The following is a 20,710-nucleotide window of genomic DNA, read 5'->3' as shown; positions in this document are numbered from 1 at the left end:
TCCTAACCTAGCTTGATGGGAAATCAGGGAATGCCTTGTACAGTCTTTGGGATCAATCTTGGAAGCTAGAGTGTCTGGAGCTGAGAAGGAGAGAATGAGCCAGCTGAGGCTTTTGTCCTCAGCCCCCAAGAACAATAGAAAGATAGGAAGCTATGGTGAGACTTTGGAAGCTGTTGAGAGGTGGCAGCCAGAATCGGGGCGGGGGGTGGGGCGGGTAGTGAGACCTGAGCACCAAATCCATGTGAAGCAAGAACTAGCTGCAGAAACCAGCGGTCATGAAAGTAATGGTGGTGTTATGGAGATTAAGTGTATAATATTTATAAAGTGTTTAGAACTTGCAATAAATGCTTCTACTTGTTATATGGAATAAATAAACACGGTAGCCTTTGGAGATGCATATCAGGATTTGAAGCATGTGAATGGTGGCTTCATACCCTTAGGGTACACCACTCCTGTCACTTGGAAGTAAAGAAAAAGATAACATCAAACAAACTCTTCACAAAAGGAAGATGGGATGTATTTAGCCTTCCCCACAAAAAAGTAAAAGTCTGAATTTTCTTTCATTATGAATATGATACCCATCTTGAAAATTTTTAAAGAAACTGTGAGGGATAACACATGGGTCATTTGGAAGGGATGGTTAGCATGTTACCATCCATCATGTCAAGTCAGATGACTGATTTTCCTCTCCGGAGCAGAATTTGGAATGGAAAATTTCCACCAACTCTTATCCTAAATGCAAACATTTCTAAAGAAGAAAAAAAGTAGGTCGGTTGACCTACTTTCTTCGTAAGTTCTTGCTTAAGCTGTTCCAACTAAGAAATAAAGGAACCTTTTTCCTTCTTTTTTTTTTTTTTTAAATTGTGTACTGGCTATAGGGTCTCAAAAAAAGATGACAAAGAAGAGTGGAATTATTTTTTGCTTTAGGAAAGCCTCGATTGTAATGGTGTTCTCAAGATTTTAACTCTTTCCTTTCCCCTAGTTCCATGTTTCTGATTTCAGGCCCTTTGTGTCTTGTCTACCTAACACTTTTTCATTTTTGATGCTTTGCTGAGATTGTTTTGTGATGCGCAGGTGTGGGTAACTAAAGTGTGTGGAAAGGGACAGACGTCGGAGGATCTAGATGGCTTGGATTTGATAGAACTGATTTTTTATTCTCTATTGGGATTAAATAAAAGCACAGAGTAACAATATACTGTGATTTCTGTTGTTATTGATTTAATATATTTCTGATGGTCTCATCATATTTCTGGTGGTTGCAGGAGATTCTTCCTAATTTGCTGACACTGGGAAGTTTCTATCATCGGTTAGACGCAGGAAACTGCCTTTAGGTTTCCCATGCCCCAGGACCTGTAGTCTAGTTTCCCACGGATGCCCAGCCTCAAGCTTGTCCCAGCCCTGGGACGAAGGTCTCCAGCTCAAGCCAGAACCTTTTCATGGCTTCACATTTTTATGATGACAGGCATGAGACGGAAGCCTTTGGGGTGGGAGGCATAGCTGCTGTCTTCCAATCACTAATGTCTTCTAGGTCAGAGGCCTCAAGAAGTGGAACACTTCTGAAAATCACAGGGTGCTAACTTTGATTCAGTCTGACCATCTTTTTTAGCAGTTAGTTGTCCTGAGGTGGAATAAACTACGTCCAGGAGCCCTGAGCACACCTACTGCTGAGATGTGTAAACAGAGGCCAGACGGCCCTTCAGTCAAGACAGTGAAGGCCTGGCTTGTCCAGTCTGATGGGGATTAGGTCAGATCACATGACTTTTCTCCCCTACCTTCCCACCATGAGCTCTTCTTTCTCTGCTTATCTAGAAACAAATATGGTGGCTTTGACATTTGCTAGAGAATGAAGTCTGGTTGCTACAGTAGTTGAGAAGCTTTCTGGAAATGACTTTTATAACACTTATGCTTAAGTATTAAAAGTCTGTCATACTCAAATTACTTTGTTTAGTAATTAAGTTCTTTATTTTTTTTAAATCATAATTTTATTTTTCTTCACATAAATTTAAAATTATATTTGTGTTGCATTAAGCTAATATCTTCATTCATTTACTTATTTTTTAAAATTTATTTATTTTAATTGGAGGCTAATTACAATATTGTATTGGTTTTGTCATACGTCGACATGAATCCGCCACGGGTGTAAACGTGCTCCCCATCCTGAACCCCCCTCCCACCTCCCTCCCTGTACCATCCCTCTGGGTCGTCCCAGTGCACCAGCCCCAAGCATCCTGAATCCTGCATCGAACCTGGACTGGTGATTCGTTTCTTATATGATATTATACATGTTTCAATGCCATTCTCCCAAATCATCCCACCCTCTTCCTCTCCCACAGAGTCCAAAAGACTGTTCTATACATCTGTGTCTTTTTTGCTGTCTCGCATATAGGGTTATCGTTACCATCTTTCTAAATTCCATATATATGCGTTAGTATACTGTATTGGTGTTTTTCTTTCTGGCTTACTTCACTCTGTATAATCGGCTCCAGTTTCATCCACCATAAGTTCATTATAGATTCACATGTCAGAGCCATTTGCCTGTGTGAGTGCACGCTCAGCTGCTCTGAAGCTTTGCGGCCCTATGGACCATAGCCTGCCAGGCTCCTCTGTCCATGGATTCTCCAGGCAGGAATACTGGAATGGGTTGCCATTACCTTCTCCAGGGGAGAAGGTTTGATCCCAACTCAGGGATCAAACCCAAGTCTCCTGCGTCTCCTGCATTGGCAGACAAATTCTTTACTGCTGAGCCATCAGGGAAGCCCCATTTGCCTCCAGCTTTCATTTAAAATAGAGAGGATGCTTTGACGTGTTTAGGTCACATTCCTCCTCATCAGCCCCCAGGAGTGCACAGGGCAGGAGGGCATTGCCTGCTCTAGGTTGCAGCCTCCTAGAATTTCCTGCAGGCGATCGATGTGGCTAGCGTGGCTTGCGATTAACACGTGTTTCCTCCTATAATCATCACGAATAGACTGTCTGCCCCCCATGCAGAGCTCACAGTGCTACCAACATTTGTACAGCCACATTTCAAGCTAATTTAAATGTACAATGAAAATGCAGTGTACTTTTCTATAATTTCTCTGATCTCATGAAGTTATCACCAACCCCTTTTACCCCTCTAGGTGGTAGGGAAAAAATGAACTCTCATCCATTCCGTTTAGTGTCATTCTTTTCAATGTGGTCATCTTTAGTTAACTTGGTCATTTTGGGGAGAATAGGCTTTGGGATTGCGGTTGTCTCACTCCACTCCCTGCTTCTCTCCAAAAGGGCATCTGAGTGTCAGAGTCTTCTCTGCACTTGTGAGGAGATGGTCAGGGGCAGGACTGCCATGCGTGTTGTCTAGACTTTGCAAGAGGATGTGCAACTGAGGGTATGAGAGAGGCCAAGATCTGGGTCCCTGATCTGCTTCCAGGTCCTGTCCCCTGCTTGGGGCCATGTCTGTCTGGAGGTGCTCAGAGGTACCAATTGGATTGGTGGCATCCCTGGGCAGATGTTGCCTGATCTGGTACCATTCCTCAGGTGTACACTGGTCTGTATTCATGGGGTTTGGTTGGTTTGCTTCATGTGTGGGATCACACCAGCTTTTATGTTTTAACTGGTAATTTAGTGAAAATTTCTTTTGTGCTTTGTGTCTGGTAAACATCAAACATCCAGTATTTCACTTATCCCTTGCACAATTCTCTGTGCTGTGCTGTGCTTAGTCACTCAGTCATGTCTGACTGTGACCCCATGGACTGTAGCCTGCCAGGCTCCTCTGTCCATGGGGATTCTCCAGGCAAGAACACTGGAGTGGGTTGCCATGCACTCCTCCAGGAGATCTTCCCAACCCAGGGATTGAACCCAGGTTTCCTGCATTACAGAAGGATTCTTTACCAGCTGAGCTACCAGAGAAGCCTGCACAATTCTCCGGAAAAGGTAATAATAGTACTTGTTAGAGTTTGAGGTTGTTGAATTGTCTGGGCAGGGGCACTAGGGAGCAGGCTCCTGTGTAAGGTATTTAAATCATTTGTTGATTATTAACATTAAGCTTCAGTTTTATGTGAGACACTGTGCTAAGCACAGGGCGTATGGTGGTGAGCAAAACTGACAATTTCCTTCCCCTTGTGGCACTTACATTCACTTGCAATTGACAGAAAGCAGTCAAACCGATACACTCAAAAGAGATTAGTCCAGTTTCAGGCTTTGCTTGATTCAGGGAGCTTGTTTTCAGCAACTGGCCTCTCTCCATCTCTCAGCTCTGTTGCTCTCCGTGTTGTTTTTATTCTCAAACAATACATCAGCCTGAGGTAGCATGCCTGCACTTGTTCTCCTAGTTTCAAATCTAGCTGAAGAGGGGACATACTTTTCTCTCAAATAATTTGTATTATTAGTCCCAATATTCTGCCTTGTTGACTCTGGTGTGGTCACATGCCCACTCCTGAGCCAGTCATCATGGCCAAATGGTTGAGCCCTCTGATTGGCTAGGCTTGAGTCACATGACCACTCCTGGAGTAGGGACGAGTCCATCCCATTGCAACTGGATAGACTGAGTGGGAAGGTGTGACTCCCCAAAAGAAGCTCACCATTCCCTTGCCAGAAGAAGCACAGATGGTCCTGAGTGGGCAAGACCAATGGAGGGCCACCATATTGAGGAAAATAACTGTCCTAGTGAAACTCACAGTCCAGTCAATGAGACTGGCGTGAATCAAATAATGAATTTTTACTTCCAGTTGAGGTTAGTGCTACGCAAGATCCTTGTGTAGCCAGTTTCAGAAGTCATTTTGCTGGGTGGTTGCAACCCTGTCGTGAATAGTGGCATCCATAATTTGAACCTGGCATGTCAGCTTGGAACAGGCAGGCAGTCATGGCAGGGAATGGTGCCTCTTGTGCATAATACATCTGAAACCAAGAAGCTTGTCCAGTGAAGCCCTTGTCTCAGCACTTAGCTGTGGCTAAATTTCATTTGGAGTTAAAAAAAATGAAGGCATTGGAACTCATTCATCACAATCTCTGTGGCTTCAGGATGCTCTGAGAAACTGTTGAGAAGGAAGAGCTTAATAATTCCAATCCCCTTAATGTTATCGTCTGGAAAGTGTGGCAATAAGAAAGGAAAGTCACAGAAATGAATGAGAAATAGCTGAGCGGTAATGGAGGTGTTGTTGGCTGGCCGGTGAGGCGTAGCTTTGGTGAAAGCTTTAAGAAATATGCATGTCAGATAAATTGAGACCCATAAAAAGTAAAATGTCATGTCTGGCCTGCCTGCCTTTCTTCCTTTTTGGGGAGAAGCCCTAACAGAGAAATAAAAGGAGCTCGTTTGGTTACTCAGGTTCGATTTGAGCTAATGATTTCAGGGACCAGTGTGGAAGTGGTGGAGGGGATGGGAACTGAATCCTGGGTCTGCTTTAGGATTTGCTAACGTGTGGATTTATGGGTCCGTGAGAGCAAAGTGTCTTCTGCAAGTGTGCTTAAAGTGCCTCTCTTTCCCTGGGGCTGCTGTCGATTAGTACAGATGGAGCAACTATTTTGATAGTGAACACTGAGTTTTGGTGGTGTTTGAGAGGAATCCAGGGAGATGATTAGGGGAGGCGTCAGGAAGAATGCTTGGGGATTTGTGCCTGAGGTGCAATAATAGACCTGAGCGGGGAGCAGCAGCTGCCCCACCTCACGGGAGTATTGGCTGCAAACTCCCACCCGTGCTATTGATGTGCAGGTGCCAGGAGCCTGAAGTCATCCTGGACTCCTTTGCTGTGCTGGTGTACATGTTCCCTGCTGCCTCCCCACCTTCTCACCCTCACCTGATGAAACCACGGGAAGCGGGCTGCTGCCCTGAAGGGCCCCTGACCCTGACCTCGGCCCTGTCTTTTCTGCCCAGAGGCCCCACAGGGGGCGTTGCAGTGAGTCAGATTACCTCCGACCCCCAGAGAAGCCTTGGGCACCTGTGGGACCTGTGGGTCAGGTCAGGTCGGACACCCTGTTCCCCTTAGTCCCCATCAAGGGCCTCCCTCTGTACGCTGGGCTTCTGCCAGATTACAGCTCTTTTTCCTTGTGCCACTGACCCTGGTGAAAAGCAAGGCATAAAGTCACTGGAGGCCCCTGCACAGCCTTCTGCTCACCTATTATCCCTCTTCCTTTCATCAGATATGATCTCTATTCTGAGTATTTTGTCCATCATTTTTTTGCTTCATATATTGTTTATATCTTGATCTCCAAACACAAGTGTTTAGCTTTGTGAGTTTTTCAGTTTAATATAAATGGAACTATACTGTATTTGTTTTTCAGTTATTAGCTTGTTTTATACTTCATTGAAAAATAATTTTTTTTTCTCATTGCGTCTTCCCACTTCTGCTGTTTGGAGGTTATACCACTCTCAATGTCTGTCTTTCAGTGGTTAATTCAGATGATTTCACATGCATGCTTTGTTAATATATATCTTTAACCTCTTGCTAAACAAATTCTAATCATCCTACTCTCAAATGATAAGATATTATCCAGTAATTTAGTTCTATCTTTTTTAAACCCTCAAATTACCCATGATTATTGTTACTTTGTAAGTCAATATATTTTAAAAATTGACTTAAAGTAGCCATACTCATCATTTCTTCTAGCATCTCAGATTCTCTGTCTAGGATTATATTTCTTCTAAATGATATATATTCTTTAAAATTTTCTTAGTAGTCAAACTCTCAAATTTTTTCTGAATATATCTTTACGTTTCCTTTCACCTTGAGAGAGTTTCATTAAACACCACTATTTTTTTTCTCAGCATCCTGAAAATATTACCAACCCGTTGTCCTCTGGCTTCTGTTACTGCAACTGAAAAGTCAGCCACCAATTTGTTTATTCTTTGTAGGGAATCTGCCTTTTCTCTCTGGTTGACAAACTCGGACACTGAGTAGCTTTGTGCCATTTCACGATTATGTGCTGACTAATTCTCAGCCTTCATTCTTTTTTATAATTTTGACTTCTTTTAAAAAAATTTATTTATTTATTTCTGGCTGTGCTGGGGCTTCGTTTCTTCCCGTGGCTCTCTCTAGTGGGGGCTGTTTTCCAGTGTGGTGCACGGGCTTCTCTAGGGCTCTTGGCTTCAGTAGTCATGTTGCGGGCTTTAGAGCAATCAGCATTCGCTCTTGAGATATTCCCACCTCTTCAGTCTCCTCTCTGTTTAGGGGTGTTCAGATTATTCATGTATTAGGCCTTTCATTCCATTCTCCATGTCTCTCAACCTCCTGAGAGGTAGATTAAATTTATGTCACGTCATATAGGTGTCCCATGGATGTGCCATTCTTGGTCTTCACTGGGACGTTTCACTCACTCACCTCTTCTGCCCCTCTTTCACCTCATCATCACTCCTTTCTGCTCACATAGCATCTACCCAGGCTTCAAGGCGCACTTCCCATCCCTCTTCATTGCCTCTATGAATCTCGCCCTGACTTCCAGAGGTCTCATTAACCTCCTCCTTCTTGGTCTTTCACAGTGCTTACTGTCTCTGCATGAGAGAACACGGTGTAGAGCAAAGAGCGCTGGACTTGGAGTCCGAGGCCCTAAGTTCAAATTCTGACTCTACCACTTAATAGCTCTGTGACCTTGGGTGAGTCACTTGTCTTGCTGAACTTCAGTGTCCTCAGCTATGAACTGACGATGGTAGGGTTGTTAGGAGACTAAATGCGATGGGGGCCACCGAGTCCCCAAGGTACTGCCTAGTGCTGGCTTCAATATCAGGCTTCTCATGTGACCCTTGGCCCTCTGCCTCACAATGGAAACTGTTCCTGGCTGACTAGTGGCTTGGGAGCTGGATACCAAGGTTGCAACTATGGAAATGTAGCTGTGAAGCAACCCTTACGTGAGAAAGCCATCACGGAGTTGAAATCCCTGGCTTGTATGTCTCTAATCCGTACCCTTCAATCGATTTTCCACTCTTGAAGATTCTCGTGTCCTTCCTCTGTTTGGGGAAGATCAGTACTCTCCACTGCTCTCAGAATGAAGTCCATAATCCTTCTAATGGTGTCGAGAGTGCTTTGGGGCCTGACTCCTTCCATCCTCTACACGTCTTTCCACTGCCCAGCTCCTCCTCAGCTCTCCCTCCAGCCACAAAGAATCATGTGCTCTTTCCTTTTGCAAACTGCCCCCTTTTCCGTGCCCCTCTGTCTTAACCTTTCTGTTCTCAGTCTAACTGGCACTTCCATCCCTGGGCTCCAGAGCTGGGTGGGTTACCTCTCTGAGCCCATATTCTGTGGTCTTTATCACTACCAGTTACAGTGAGCTCCTCTCACACCACATCCCCCCTACCCCCCATAAAAAATTCTGCTAATCTTGATTTCAGTCCAGAATCAAAGATTCTGGAAGGCAGGAATTGTTTCTCATTCAATGCTGACTCTCAGATGCCCAGCATGGGGCCTGGCTCCTAGAGAGTGGTTGATAAATGTTTATTGGAGGAAAGAAAAGGGAAGAAAGGAAAAGGAGGTGTTTTTGGAAATTACAGGAAAAACTACATTTCCTGTTGTCTGAGGGTGAAAACTGGCTCAGATAGAATCGGTAGCTGTATTCTCCAACAATTGTCAACAACCCTGGAGCATTATCTGGAAAGGCTGTATCCCTCAGCAGAAGATCTTGATTATTAGCAGAGTTAGAAAGTTTCTGTGGTCCTGATGGTGAGCTCACTCCCTAGCCAGAAGCGGGGAGGTATGCCCCGCCATTTACTCAGCCAGGAGGTTATAAAGTGTATCAAAGGAGATGGGATGGGATGGGATACAATTAATGCTGATTCCCAGTACACTTAGCTTAAGGGTGATCTGGGGAGAGAGAGATGGAGAGCAGAGTAATGGAGCAGGAAAGCAACTGCTTCTTCCCCCAAGCAACCTTCACATCCCCCAGCCACCAACTAATTCTCCTGAGGGTTGGTTTTCTGTAAAATTGTCTTTGCCATCCTGAGCTATGAGGCCGTATTACCTTTGGTCTTGGGACAGATTACTATTTTGAGTCCTAGGAAGGCATCAAAGAGGTATCAGAGTTCACTGATGCTTATTATTTGAGCTGCCTGCTGAATCCCCCATATGGAATAGCCCAGGCTGGGGCCCAGGGACCCAAGTGGTCCCCTTCAGAGAAGGTCACCCTCAGCAGCCTCTGTGAGAGGACTGGGTGTGTGGCGTGTGCGTAGCACGCCCAGCAGTACTATGATCGTCGCTGCTATCAGCATGAGGTAACAGCCAACAGTAGCACATATGTTGTGTACTCTGGTACTCTTGCCTGGAAAATCCCATGGACGGAGGAGCCTGGTGGGCTGCAGTCCATGGGGTTGTGAAGAGTCGGACACGACTGAGCGCCTTCACTTTCACTTTTCATTTTCATGCTTTGGAGAAGAAAATGGCAACCCATTCCAGTGTTCTTGCCTGGAGAATCCCAGGGACGGGGGAGCCTGGTGGGCTGCCGTCTATGGGGTCGCACAGAGTTGGACACGACTGAAGCGACTTAGTGGTAGCAGCAGCAGCAGCAGTGTATCCAGTACAGATTAGTTACGTGGTATTGGGTAGTCATTACTTCTCAGGCACATTCACACGTGTGATAAGCACATTCATGCGTGTGATAAGCACATTAATACATTACTGTAATGGAGTCTCAAACAATCTAAGACATAGGTGCTATAATCAGTACCATTTAATAGACGAGGACACTGACCTGGGTTTCAGAGGGGCTTAAGTGCCCTGCCCAAGGCCACCTGTTGATCAAATCCCTGAGCTGTGATTTTAGTTCATATGCATATTCACTGCTCTAAAGTAAACAAGCTCCCTCCCCCCAACATCTCTGGCACTCGGAATATAAAGATAAGGTTGCTTTGTCTGTTCAGGTCATCCAAAAGCAGAAGTCCAAGAACTTTATTGGAGAAAATGCCTTTGAAGGATGAAGGAAGAGGGAATGGGACAGGTGGGGAGAGTCTTAAGAACATGGTGCAGGTCTGATACCTATAAACGGGCAGAGGGAAGGAAGGACGGATGATTGAGAGGAAGAGCCTGACATGGGAGTGCAGCTCAGAGGAACACCTTGGTCAGGCTGAGGGGAAGCCACTGAGAAAAGACTGCTCGGTAGAGGAGTCCCACATAAGAGAGTGTCATGTAGGGTCATCAGGAGGAGAAGGGGATGACAGAGGATGAGATGGTTGGATGGCATCACTGACTCAATGGACATGAGTTTGAGCAAACTCTGGGAGATGGTGAAGGACAGGGAAGCCTGGCGTGCTGCAATCCATGGAGTTGCAAAAGTCGGACAGGACTTACCGACTGAACAGCATCAACATAGGATAGGCATGGTGGCTCTGCTACCCCTGGACTCAGTTATAATACCCTTTGCCCTGAATCAGGCATGTGGTACCTCCTGGGCATGGTGGATCCTGCAGGGACAACAGCTGCAGATGCTGCTCCTTGAAGCAGGGTCTCTCTGGAAGGGAGGCTGAGCAGAACTCATGGCTGCCAGTCTCTATCCTTGAGCTGGTTTCCAGCTGGTTTACTAATATACTGTAGAGTCTGGGCAGAAGGTCATGAAAGCCCAACGGTGAGCTGTCCCAACACCTCCTGGGATAAAACAATTCCTGACGGGTCAGGCAGAATGTGCAATGAATAAAGAGAAGCCAGTGGGGCTAGCTTGGGCTTCCCTTGTGGCTCAGCTGGTAAAGAATCTGCCTGCAATGCAGGAGACCTGGGTTCAATCCCTGGATTGGGAGGATCTCCTGGAGAAGGGAAAGGCTACCCACTCCAGTATTCTGGCCTGGAGAATTCCATGGACTGTATTGTCCATGGGGTCACAAAGAGTCAGACATGACTGAGCAACTTTCACTTTCAATGGGGGCTGATTTAGGGGAGAATGAATTGAAGGGCAGAAATGTAAGCTTAGTCCTTCTGGCTCAGAGAGGCACCTTTTTCCAGTTCAACCACCTTGAAGGATGTTTTCTAACCCACACAAAGGTAGAGTATAGGCAGCCAGCAGCCTGTGATTCCTGGGAGAGAAGAGAAATCCTTCAGTGAGGGTTCCAGGTCAGCCAGGAGAAAGCCGGCATTCGGAGCCTGCTGTCCACTGTTCTTGAGCCAGGCTTTGCCAGATGGAGGTCAGTGGAAAGATCTTCCAGGGTTTTAGATGGCGGAGAGGAGAAGAAGGGGACAACAGAAGATGAGATGGTTGGATGGCATCACCGACACAATGGACATGGGTTTGGGTGGACTCTGGGAGTTGGTGATGGACAGGGAGACCTGGCGTACTGTGGTTCACGGGGTCGCAAAGAGTCGGACACGACTGAGCGACTGAACTGAACTGAACTGAGACGTGGCATTGTCATTTTGGTGTTACTGGTCACTTTTGCTTATTAAAAAATCAAGTCACATCAAGTGTATCCACCCATTTTAACTCTCCTCTCCACCGCCAGTTGACCTTGGGCTTCAGCTTGAGGTACTTTGAGTTGGGACAGAGGTGGTATCTTCTGGTCCTCCTCCTTCATAGGCCTTGGCTTCGTCTCTATCTCCCTTTACTGACCCCTCCACCCCAGCCACCTTTGGGATCTAAGTCCTCTGGTACTGGGGCAGGGAGGTGGCTGAGGGACACTGCTGAGTCTTTTGACAAATCCTTGGGACGCCCTTTTGGTTGGTCTTCTTTTGGCTGCCACTGCCTCTCCAGCTGAACCCACCAAGGCCATCGGGGACATCTACCCTCCTGCGTGGATGTGTGTGCCATCCTCCGAGTGCCCTGTGGTGGGGGTGCTTCCCACCCGCTTCTCTCCCCCTCTCTTCCTGGTTTCTGCTTATCCTGCTTGGTTGGGGTGGGGGTTGTTGGCTCGATTGCCTCCTGGTAAGTCCTCGGCCCCAGGAGGAAAGAGGTGGCCCCTATTTGTGCTGTTGGCTATCTTAACAGGGGACCTGTGACTGTGTGGTGGCTTCTGTGTCCTCTGCTTTGGGCACAAGGGGGTCCTGCCACACCTCCTGTGAAGCAGGAAAGATCAGAGAAGGGAGTGTCCCTGCACTGAATCATGGCAGAGGCACTGGGGGTGCCCTGATGGGGGGTGGGGGTGCTGAGTGTGCCTTCAGGGTCAGCGTGACGAGCAGCCCAGCCACCTTCTGTCCTCTGCTGTGTGACTGGCAGAACCCTGCTGAATGTATGTAGACGGTAAATACGTGGGTGTGTAAGAGGACATTGTGTTGCAAATTTACCTTTCCCCCAAATAACAGATGAGAGCAGGAGCCCACATTCCCACAGCTCTTCTGTTTATGAAATGATTTTTCAGTTCTAGGTCTCACTTGAAAATCATAACATGCCCTTGAAATAGATAGGTTAAGACGGTCATTTAAGTGTTAAAAGGCCTTGGAGAAGTTGAGGGCTTGGCTGAAGGTCCCGTAGGCAGGTGCCAGCAGGGATGGACAAGTAGACTAAGTCTCCCTCTCCTTTTCCCACCACCCTGCCCTCCAAAGCCTGACCCACCAGACATATGGCCCCTCCGATAGTCCCCAGAAGAGAGCAGCTCCTGAAAAGTCTTTCAGGGGATTGACACTGATGCACAAACACCTCTAAGGCCAGACCTGACTGTCGTACTCTGGTGAAGCCACATTGTGTAGAACTGCAGAACATGAGAATGTTTTGTTCTTTGAGCTGAAGTGGTGCTTAATTCTGTGCCCCTATTGAGAAACTGTTTGCCTTGTGTCCATAGATAGACAGAGGAAATCTTTTTACTTCCTAAGAGGAACTGTTGTCTCCAGGTGCTTACTCACAGGTACCAGAGAGATAACCAAGGCAGTAACCGTAAGTCATTCTCATCTGTTCATTAAAGCGGGACTCTCAAGGATCTCCACAGCGCAATGTCTGTTGACTTGTGTTTGTAATCGATAGACGCTAAAATTCCAGCTCATTACTAGTTCTTTGCTTGCCCGATTTTACCCAATTAATCCAAATTAGTGTGGCTTAATTTGGAGGAAAGCATGCTAACCTGGGGTCTTAGTAGAAACTCTGCCCCCAAGCTCACCACCGCTAGTTGCTCCGGGCCAAGAGGTCCCCTCAACTGGAATAAGGGAAGTGCTGGACAGCTCCTGAGGCTCCCCTTTTCTCTAGACCTTTCACAGAGGCTGAGGGGCAGGGATGAGCTGGGAAGCGTGGCTGGATGAGAAAGGGGTTGCAGAATCTGCTGACATTTTTTTCTTTTCTTTTCTTTTTTAAACCAGGAATTATCAGCCGAGAAGATGCCGAAGATCTCCTTGAGAATATGACCGAGGGTGCATTTCTGGTCCGGGTCAGTGAGAAAATCTGGGGTTATACCCTCTCCTACCGCCTGCAGAAGGGGTTCAAGCATTTTCTTGTGGATGCCTCTGGGGATTTTTACAGCTTCCTGGGAGTGGACCCCAATCGCCATGCGACACTCACAGATCTTATTGATTTCCACAAGGTATTCCTCTTAGGGTTGCTGATGTGGGGGAGGGCAGGAAATGCCAGGCTGTGGGCATTCTAAGAGATGAGGATGGAGAGTGAGCAGGTAGCCCCAGAAATTCTTTAGGATCACAGGGATCTAGATCATCCTGATCGAAGAGGCCAGAGATTGTCTAGACCAGGCTCTGGAATTGCTGTTTTTCTCTGGGCAACCCTTTACTCATGCGGGCATCTCCAGCCCTGGTCCGCAGGCGTGTTCTCACCTTGAGTACCTGAATGAGAAGGGGGCTGGCTGGTTGACTTGCCTTCTGTCCAAGCCCATGTCTCACCCCAGCTTGTTCCAGGATGTCCCTCTTGAGCATGTTCTAGACAAGCCTCTGGCAGCTTCGTAGGGTTGGCTGAAGAGCAGGCAACCCTGCAGTTAGAGAAGCTTTTCTGGTGCCTCTTGTTCCAAATACAGCCTTACCACTTTTGTGTGTGACCTCCAGCAGTTTCCTTATTCATGCCAAGCTGAAGTCCCCTAACTAGGCAAACAAATGTCTTATAAATAATACTTAGCTTGGCTCCTGTGAGTCTTACATGGGGACTGTGTATAACAGCGCCCTATAACTGTGAAGCGGTATGTGCATTCTTGTTTCCCACAACTCTATTTGTTATTTGTTCCCCTGCCGGGGACCTCACATTAGAAGAGATGTTGCCTTCCAAACAGTGTGTATAAAAAGAAACAACTTTTGTGTTAATGTGGCTTCAGTACTACCTGTGAGAAAGCCAGCTGTGGAGCTCAGTGACCCAGAAAGGTGGGGCCCAGGATTCTAGGACGGAGAGCTGTGACAACACAGGGGTCCCCATCTCCCTGAGCTTCGCAGGTGTAGAAATGTTCACAGAATTCCGTAGCCATCTCACTGGGTTTTTGCTATAAAAAGGACTCTGGGATTCGTATTACTTTTTCTTTACGGATGTCCCCAGGTCTCTAGGGCAGCTCTTAACTTCAAGTAAAGCGCATAGAAAACTATCCAATTACAAATAGCTAGATGCTTGGAGGCGAGAACTGCCTGGAAAACTCGGTTAACCAGACTTTCTCCTTACATTTCAGCCATAGGACAGAGAAAGGAGGGGTGTGTGGACATTGGCACCTGCTCTGTTTTGAGCGCTGTGCCGGTTGCGCTCATCCATGATTCGTGTTGTATTTAACTTTCACCATGACTCTGGGTCCCCAGGTAGTGCACTTGTAAAGAATCTGCCTGCCAAGGCAGGAGATGCAAGAGACGTGAGTTCAGTCTCTGGGTCAGGAAGATCCCCTGGAGAAGGGAATGGCAGCCCACTTCAGTATTCTTGCCTGCAGAATTGCATGGACCGAGGAGCCTGGCGGGTTATAGTCCGTGAGGTCACAAAGAGTTGGACATGACTGAGCGACTAACACTTTCACACCATATCCTTGAATGCATGTTTTGAAAGCAGAGTCCCTGAAATCAAGCTCCAAGTTTTAAGCCCCTGCTTCATTATTGTGTGTCATTTTGGGCAACTATTCAAATTCAGGACTTTAGTGTCTTCCTCAGTGTTGTTGTCACTAAGTCGTATCTGACTCTTAGCGACCCCATGGACTGTAGCCCGCCAGGCTTCTCTGTCCACGGGGATTCTCCAGGCAAGAATACTGGAGTGGGTTGCCATGCTCTCCTCCAGGGGATCTTCCTGACCCAGGAATTGAACTCGAATCTCCTTCATTGGCAGGTGGATTCTTTACCACTGAACCACCACGGAAGCCCTTCCTCCTCAGTAAGATAGGGTTAATAATAGTAGTCACCTCTTCAGGGTCAGGAAGGTTTCAATGAGATATCACTGTGTAAAGCACGAAAACACTATACCTTACATTTGTGTATTATCAGGACAAGCTGGTTGTTGCTGACATGTGTCTGTGGGATCTTTTGATGTCCAGGCATGCACCACATCCTTGGTGTGGATGTATCTTACAGTTTCGTTCTCCATCCTCCTTTTGCTGGTCACTTTCGTAGCTTCCAGGTTTTCATGATCACAAACAGTGCTGTATGTGTCACTTTGGGCACACATGCAAACGTTTTTCTGGGATGGATCCCTCACACTGGAATTGCTGGCTACAAGACTATGCACATTTTACTCTGTAAAGATCTGCCAGACTGCCCTCCTAAAATGTAGCGCCAATTCATGCTTCTTCCAAAACTATATGAGGCTGTTCCCCGACACTGCTGCCAATACTGGGAATTATCAGTCATTTTAATTTTTTCCCACCAGATGGGCAGACAATGTATCTCACTGTTGTTGAGCTTGCATTTCTCTCATTACCACTGATGCTGAGGATTTTTTCACATGTTTAATGGCCACTAGGATTTCTTCTGTGAATTATCTGTTTATATCCTTTGTCCATTTTTCTACTCAGGTGTCTTTTTCTTACTGATGTGTTGATGTGTCAGTTCTCCTGGCGACTAAATTGCTCTTTAGTTCTGTCCATTCCGCTCTCCAGGTCTTCTATTGAAAAAAAGTGTTGAACTTAAATGGGCGTCCCTTTCATTTCCAGGTTCTTTAATGGGTTCTTTTATTTTATAATAGTCCATTCTTGTTTCATGGGTGATTTATCTTCTTATTTCACTGAGGAATTTAATACATATCTCTGAAAGACTCTTTGTTTTATAAACCTGATATTTTCTTGGGAGTCATTTCAATTGTTTGAGTTTGGCATCTTTCTTTTATGGTTATGATTTTCCTTAAATGTTTATAAGTTTTGGGCTTTGGGAGGAATCTTTGAACTTTGAAATTCCTATTTGTTCATCTGTGGATACAGTTGCTGTTTCTCAAATCCAGGCTCTTAATGTGGCGAAGGTTGGAGTTGACAGTCAGCAGCTCATCTTTGGGAGTGGAATTGTCTGAACCGTTTGGATTGCTTTGGCTTCTGCTCCTCACGTCCTCACCTGCCCGAGGCACAGACCTCTGCTGTCTGGGGCTCCCCCAACCTGCCCACTGACAACTTGTTCTCCCCCCTGCCCTACATTTACTCCTCTGACAATCTCATCACATATTGATTTTGGTCTTGCTTTGTTGGTGGCCTTCCTTCTTATTTTCCATGCTTTTATAGATTTATTTCTTTTTAAGAACACTTTTTCTGTCATTTCTATAAATTTGAATGAGGAGGAGGGAGATACATATTCTTAGTCTTTCTATCTTGAACCAGTCTCTCTCTGGTGGACATTTATTTCCTTTTTCTGATTAAAAGTGAATTTTCCTTTTTTTTTTTTTTTTTCCTTTTTAGGAGGAAATTATCACTGTTTCAGGGGGAGAGTTGCTGCAGGAACCCTGTGGACAGAGGGACAGCCCACCAGACTACCATCTGTTGTTTGACTGATTTTTTTTCCCCCTTCTCAATTGGACTTCATTGGGCATCCTGTTTTTGAACTCAAGAACTTCCCAGCTCAAATTCTTATGGCCTTCTGGAAGATCCACTAACATCCAGAGGAACAAGTGGATTGGTATATTTCAACAAATATGAAATATATGGTGTATGTGTTGGTGGTTCCTGACCCAGTGCCCAGGACAGAAATTGCTAATAGCTGATGCAGCTCTTTCCTGAAAAATTTAGATACGACCTCAGAAAATAAAGCCGTTTTGTCAGGGCTGACCTAAACTGAACTCCTAGAGTACACGGTCATGTTGTAATTAACCAAATAATTCCAGTGCCGAACTCTGAATTTAACCTATGGTAGACATTCAATAAATGTTTGTTGAATGAATGTACTTCTTTTGAAAGTTTTCCAACACTTGTCAGCAATGATTTCTAGTAAGTTCTATTTGTCGCTGTTTATAAAGTCATGGAGATTAGGGAAGAAATATTGTAAAGAATTTATATGGAAGGCATAGGTACTGTATTTTAAATGATATTCGTTCTCACTGACATTATCATTGGAATTACCTAAGGCCTCTGAGTCCCAGCTTCCAGAACAGATGACTTCGCCCTGCCTTTGTATTTTCCTCTTCTTCTGCCACCTCTCCTTTTTCTTGGAATCATATGTTGGCCTCAGTTTTGCAATATTGAGGCAGTGGTTTCTTGTATTTCTACAGATGTGCCTAAGCCCCAGGGAGAATTAAAAATCCAAGGATGGTTTGTAGACCTCTGATATGGCCTTTGCTTTCTAGGATGTGGTCCTGTTTATGCAGGTTACTCAAATAATTAGCTCTATCCTCACAGTCCTTTTGATTTTGATTCTACTGTCCATTTATACTGGGCTTCCCAGGTGGCATTAGTGGTAAAGAACCTGCCTGCCAATGCAGGAGACATAAGAGACTCGGGTTCTCTCCCTGGGTCAGGAAGATCCCCTGGAGAAGGAAATGGCAACCACTCTAGTATTCTTGCTTGGAGAATCCCATGACAAAGGAGCCTTGTGGGCTATAGTCCATAGGGTTGCAAAGAGTCAGACTCAACTGAAGCGACTGAGCATGCATGCTCGCATGCCTATTTGTACTGAGTATGTGCTATTTATACTGTGTTTATACTGAGTACATTCTTCTTATTAACAAGAAGACTCTCCCAGTAACTCCTCAATAACTTTCAGCATCGGTGTCTTTGCATGCTCATGTTTTACATTTATGGATTATATGTATTTGTATATGACATGTTATCATGGGAATTTTATAGGCTGCAGAATCAAGCAGACTTGGGTTCAAATCACACCCTGAAACTGACTAGTATTATAATGCTGGCAGTATTGTATTTTGTGGGAGTAAAAGGATGAATGGACTCTGGCCATCAGTGGACTGGTTACCTTACTTGATAGTTGTATCAAATATCTCTCATGCTCTATTCCACCACTGACCTCACCCATTCCTCAGATCACCTTGGCTACTTGCTACTTGTTTTACTCCAGTCTCCACCACTAAAACCAGTTCTGAATGGGCTCTACTCTTCCCTACCATGTTGATCAGCTTCACATAAGCATTGGCCAGTGGTGCCTTGCCACGTGTGGTGCTATGGACTATTCTTCTGTTACTGCAGAGGCATTGAGACACCATGCAACCAAGGAGAGCTGGGAAGTTAATTCCCCATGCAGGGAATTTTGGATCAATGGGAGACAGAGGCTGCTGATCAGTTCTTCTCCCTTCCTCCTCTCTTCTGGATGGACTATACCACAAGGCAGTTCTTCTTATGCAAGACATATTAAGACAGTCCGATAAAACCAAGCAACTGGTCATGATGAAACAAGCAGTAGCTGGATCAGTTCCATCCCCTCCATCTCTGCGTCACTTCTGCTTTTTTTTTTTTTCCTTTCTCTCCTGGTCCCTTGGGACTTTGTTCCCATGTGAAACAGCAGCACATAAGCATGTGCCACAGGCTTAGCATTTTGGGGAAGCCAGGGTAAGAATCCATCATACAAATGTGTTTTATATAAAATCTGCATCCTGACTCCCTGGCCTCCCTCCTATATCACTGCATTGCAGGGGCCCTGAATGGATGCAAGAAAGTGACTGAGGGAATCGGCTTTCTGAACTGCAAAGTGCTTTAAAACCTGATTATTATTATTATTATAATTACCTTCTTTCTAATAGACTCTGAGGAATCGAATTAGAGTTTTGGCTGCTACTTAACTAGCCATATGACGCTGTTCATGTCATTTAACCTCACTAAAGTTCAGTGTAACTGAGAAGAGAATTTCCTATATGGCCATCACTAGGCCTCTTGGCAGGTCAGTCAAATGATAAACATGAGAGTCCTGTGAAATGGAAGGTATTGCTGGTGACAACTGCTTTAACAGTGACGATGGTTTCAAGTGTCAAGGGGATAGGATGTGATGATTTGCTAGGTGTTAGGAGGAACTAACAAGAAGAAACTTCTCTTCAGCAGCAGCTTTGAAAGCAGACCAGGATGGGTTGAGAACTCGATTCCCTGAGCTGTTGTTCCTGTCACCCCTAATTAACTGGTGAGAGACAACAGCTGAGTTTCCCATGCCCAGCTCATTTATTTCCTTTTATTTTGGGCCCGCATTTTCTGCATGTCTCATAGATTTTAGGTTTTACCTGGCCTTAAAATAAATTCCTTGTAAGTTGTCCTGCAAATGAAATTACTGTCTGGAAAACTGCAATCTCATCTTGAGAGTTTTATTATGCTAATAAATGTCAGGATTCTCAAATAAAGGAATTGCCTATTTTTTTTCCCTGAGGCCTACAAATATAATGAGAAACAGTCAGCCAGCTACAGGACTCAGCAGAGGGAAAATTTACAACCCACAACTAGAAAGAGAAGTTGTAAAAAAACACTGTGCAACTTAATGGAGGATAAATTTCAAGGAGTGAAAGGGGAACTTGGGGAAAGATTTGGGGGAAGGTCCCTGTGTGTGGAGTTGGAGCTGCACACTGTGGCTGGAGGGAATATGTGAGGAACAAGGGCTGCGAAGGGCTACTGAGAGGGAACCCTTAGATGGGACATGTGTTGGGACTTCCCTGGTGGTCCAGTGGTTAGGACTTCATCTTCCAATGCAGGAGCTGTGGGTTCGATCCTTGGCGGGAGATTATAAATGCCTTACAGCCGAAACGCTAAAACATAAAACAGAAACAATATTGTAACAAATTCAATAAGGTTTTAAAACAGAAACAATATTGTAACAAATTCAATAAGGTTTTAAAAATGGTCTACATGTAAAAAAAAAAATCTTAAAAAAATAAAAAACAAGAAAGGACATGTTGAATAGGAAGATCTGAGTCTCTGGGGCACATGCCCCCTTCTGTACCCTTAAATTCTTCATTATCCTCAGGATAAATTTGGAGGCAGAAAGACCTTTGTTTTGTGACTCTAAACAAGTGTCTCCAACTCTCGGGGCCACAGTTTCTCCGCAATGCCTGTCTCAGAGCAGTCGCTGGGAAAATAGCACACGATTTTGTAACAGTAACGACAAACGCTGAGTTCTGTGTGTGAGTGTAATTCTCACAGCCGTGCTGAGGGAGACAGTGCCATCATCCTCATCTTGCATGTGGGGAAACTGAGGCACAGAGAAGCTCAGAACTTTCCCAGGGGCACTTGTCAGAGAAGTTGTCTTGCAGCACTGGGGTTCACCAATCTGGCTTTGGAGCCTGTGTAGACCTCACACCAGTGCTTTTCAATCTCGGATGTGTAAATGAACACAGGTGACGTTCTTAAAGTGTCCTCCGGTGGCTGCGGGGTGGGGCCTGAAGGTGTGCATTTCTAACAAGTTTTCAGGTGCTGTCAATGCTGCTGGACCTTCGGCCACAATTGGAGCAGCAAGCCTTGCAAATTAAAGCTGCAGGCCAAACTCGGCCTCTCTGCTGTGTTTCTACAGCCTGAGCCAAGAGTGGTTTTTATATTTTCAGTTGGCTG

At 45.5% G+C, this 20,710-nt stretch overlaps 1 protein-coding gene and 1 long non-coding RNA gene across 3 annotated transcripts in view; one reads left to right on the top strand and one right to left on the bottom strand.

Moving 5' to 3' along the window:
* Positions 1–17,016, top strand: part of SH2D4B (SH2 domain containing 4B) — an 83,175-nt gene extending 66,159 nt beyond the window's left edge. Inside the window, exons 7-8 of one of the 2 annotated variants that reach the window (XM_086381688.1) lie at positions 13,161–13,381; positions 16,640–17,016. In XM_086381688.1, the coding sequence (XP_086237814.1) occupies positions 13,161–13,381; positions 16,640–16,732 (314 nt within the window). In that variant the 3' untranslated portion in view covers positions 16,733–17,016. The remainder of the gene's footprint in view (positions 1–13,160; positions 13,382–16,639) is intronic. The other variant, XM_086381689.1, reaches the window with a different exon arrangement.
* Positions 16,642–20,457, bottom strand: LOC147342815 (uncharacterized). The gene is made up of 2 exons (XR_015156716.1): positions 20,106–20,457; positions 16,642–19,911 (listed from the first exon to the last, which is right to left on the bottom strand). It is a non-coding gene; the product is annotated as an uncharacterized LOC147342815 (long non-coding RNA).
* Positions 20,458–20,710: the final 253 nt, after the last annotated feature.

Source organism: Bos grunniens, chromosome 28 (assembly GCF_055505025.1).
Source record: "Bos grunniens cultivar Pamir isolate PY7600 chromosome 28, Bosgru_T2T1.0, whole genome shotgun sequence".
Lineage (NCBI taxonomy): Eukaryota > Metazoa > Chordata > Mammalia > Artiodactyla > Bovidae > Bos > Bos grunniens.
Note: the sequence above shows the minus strand (reverse complement) of the source record. Positions and strands in the feature narration are given on the sequence as shown.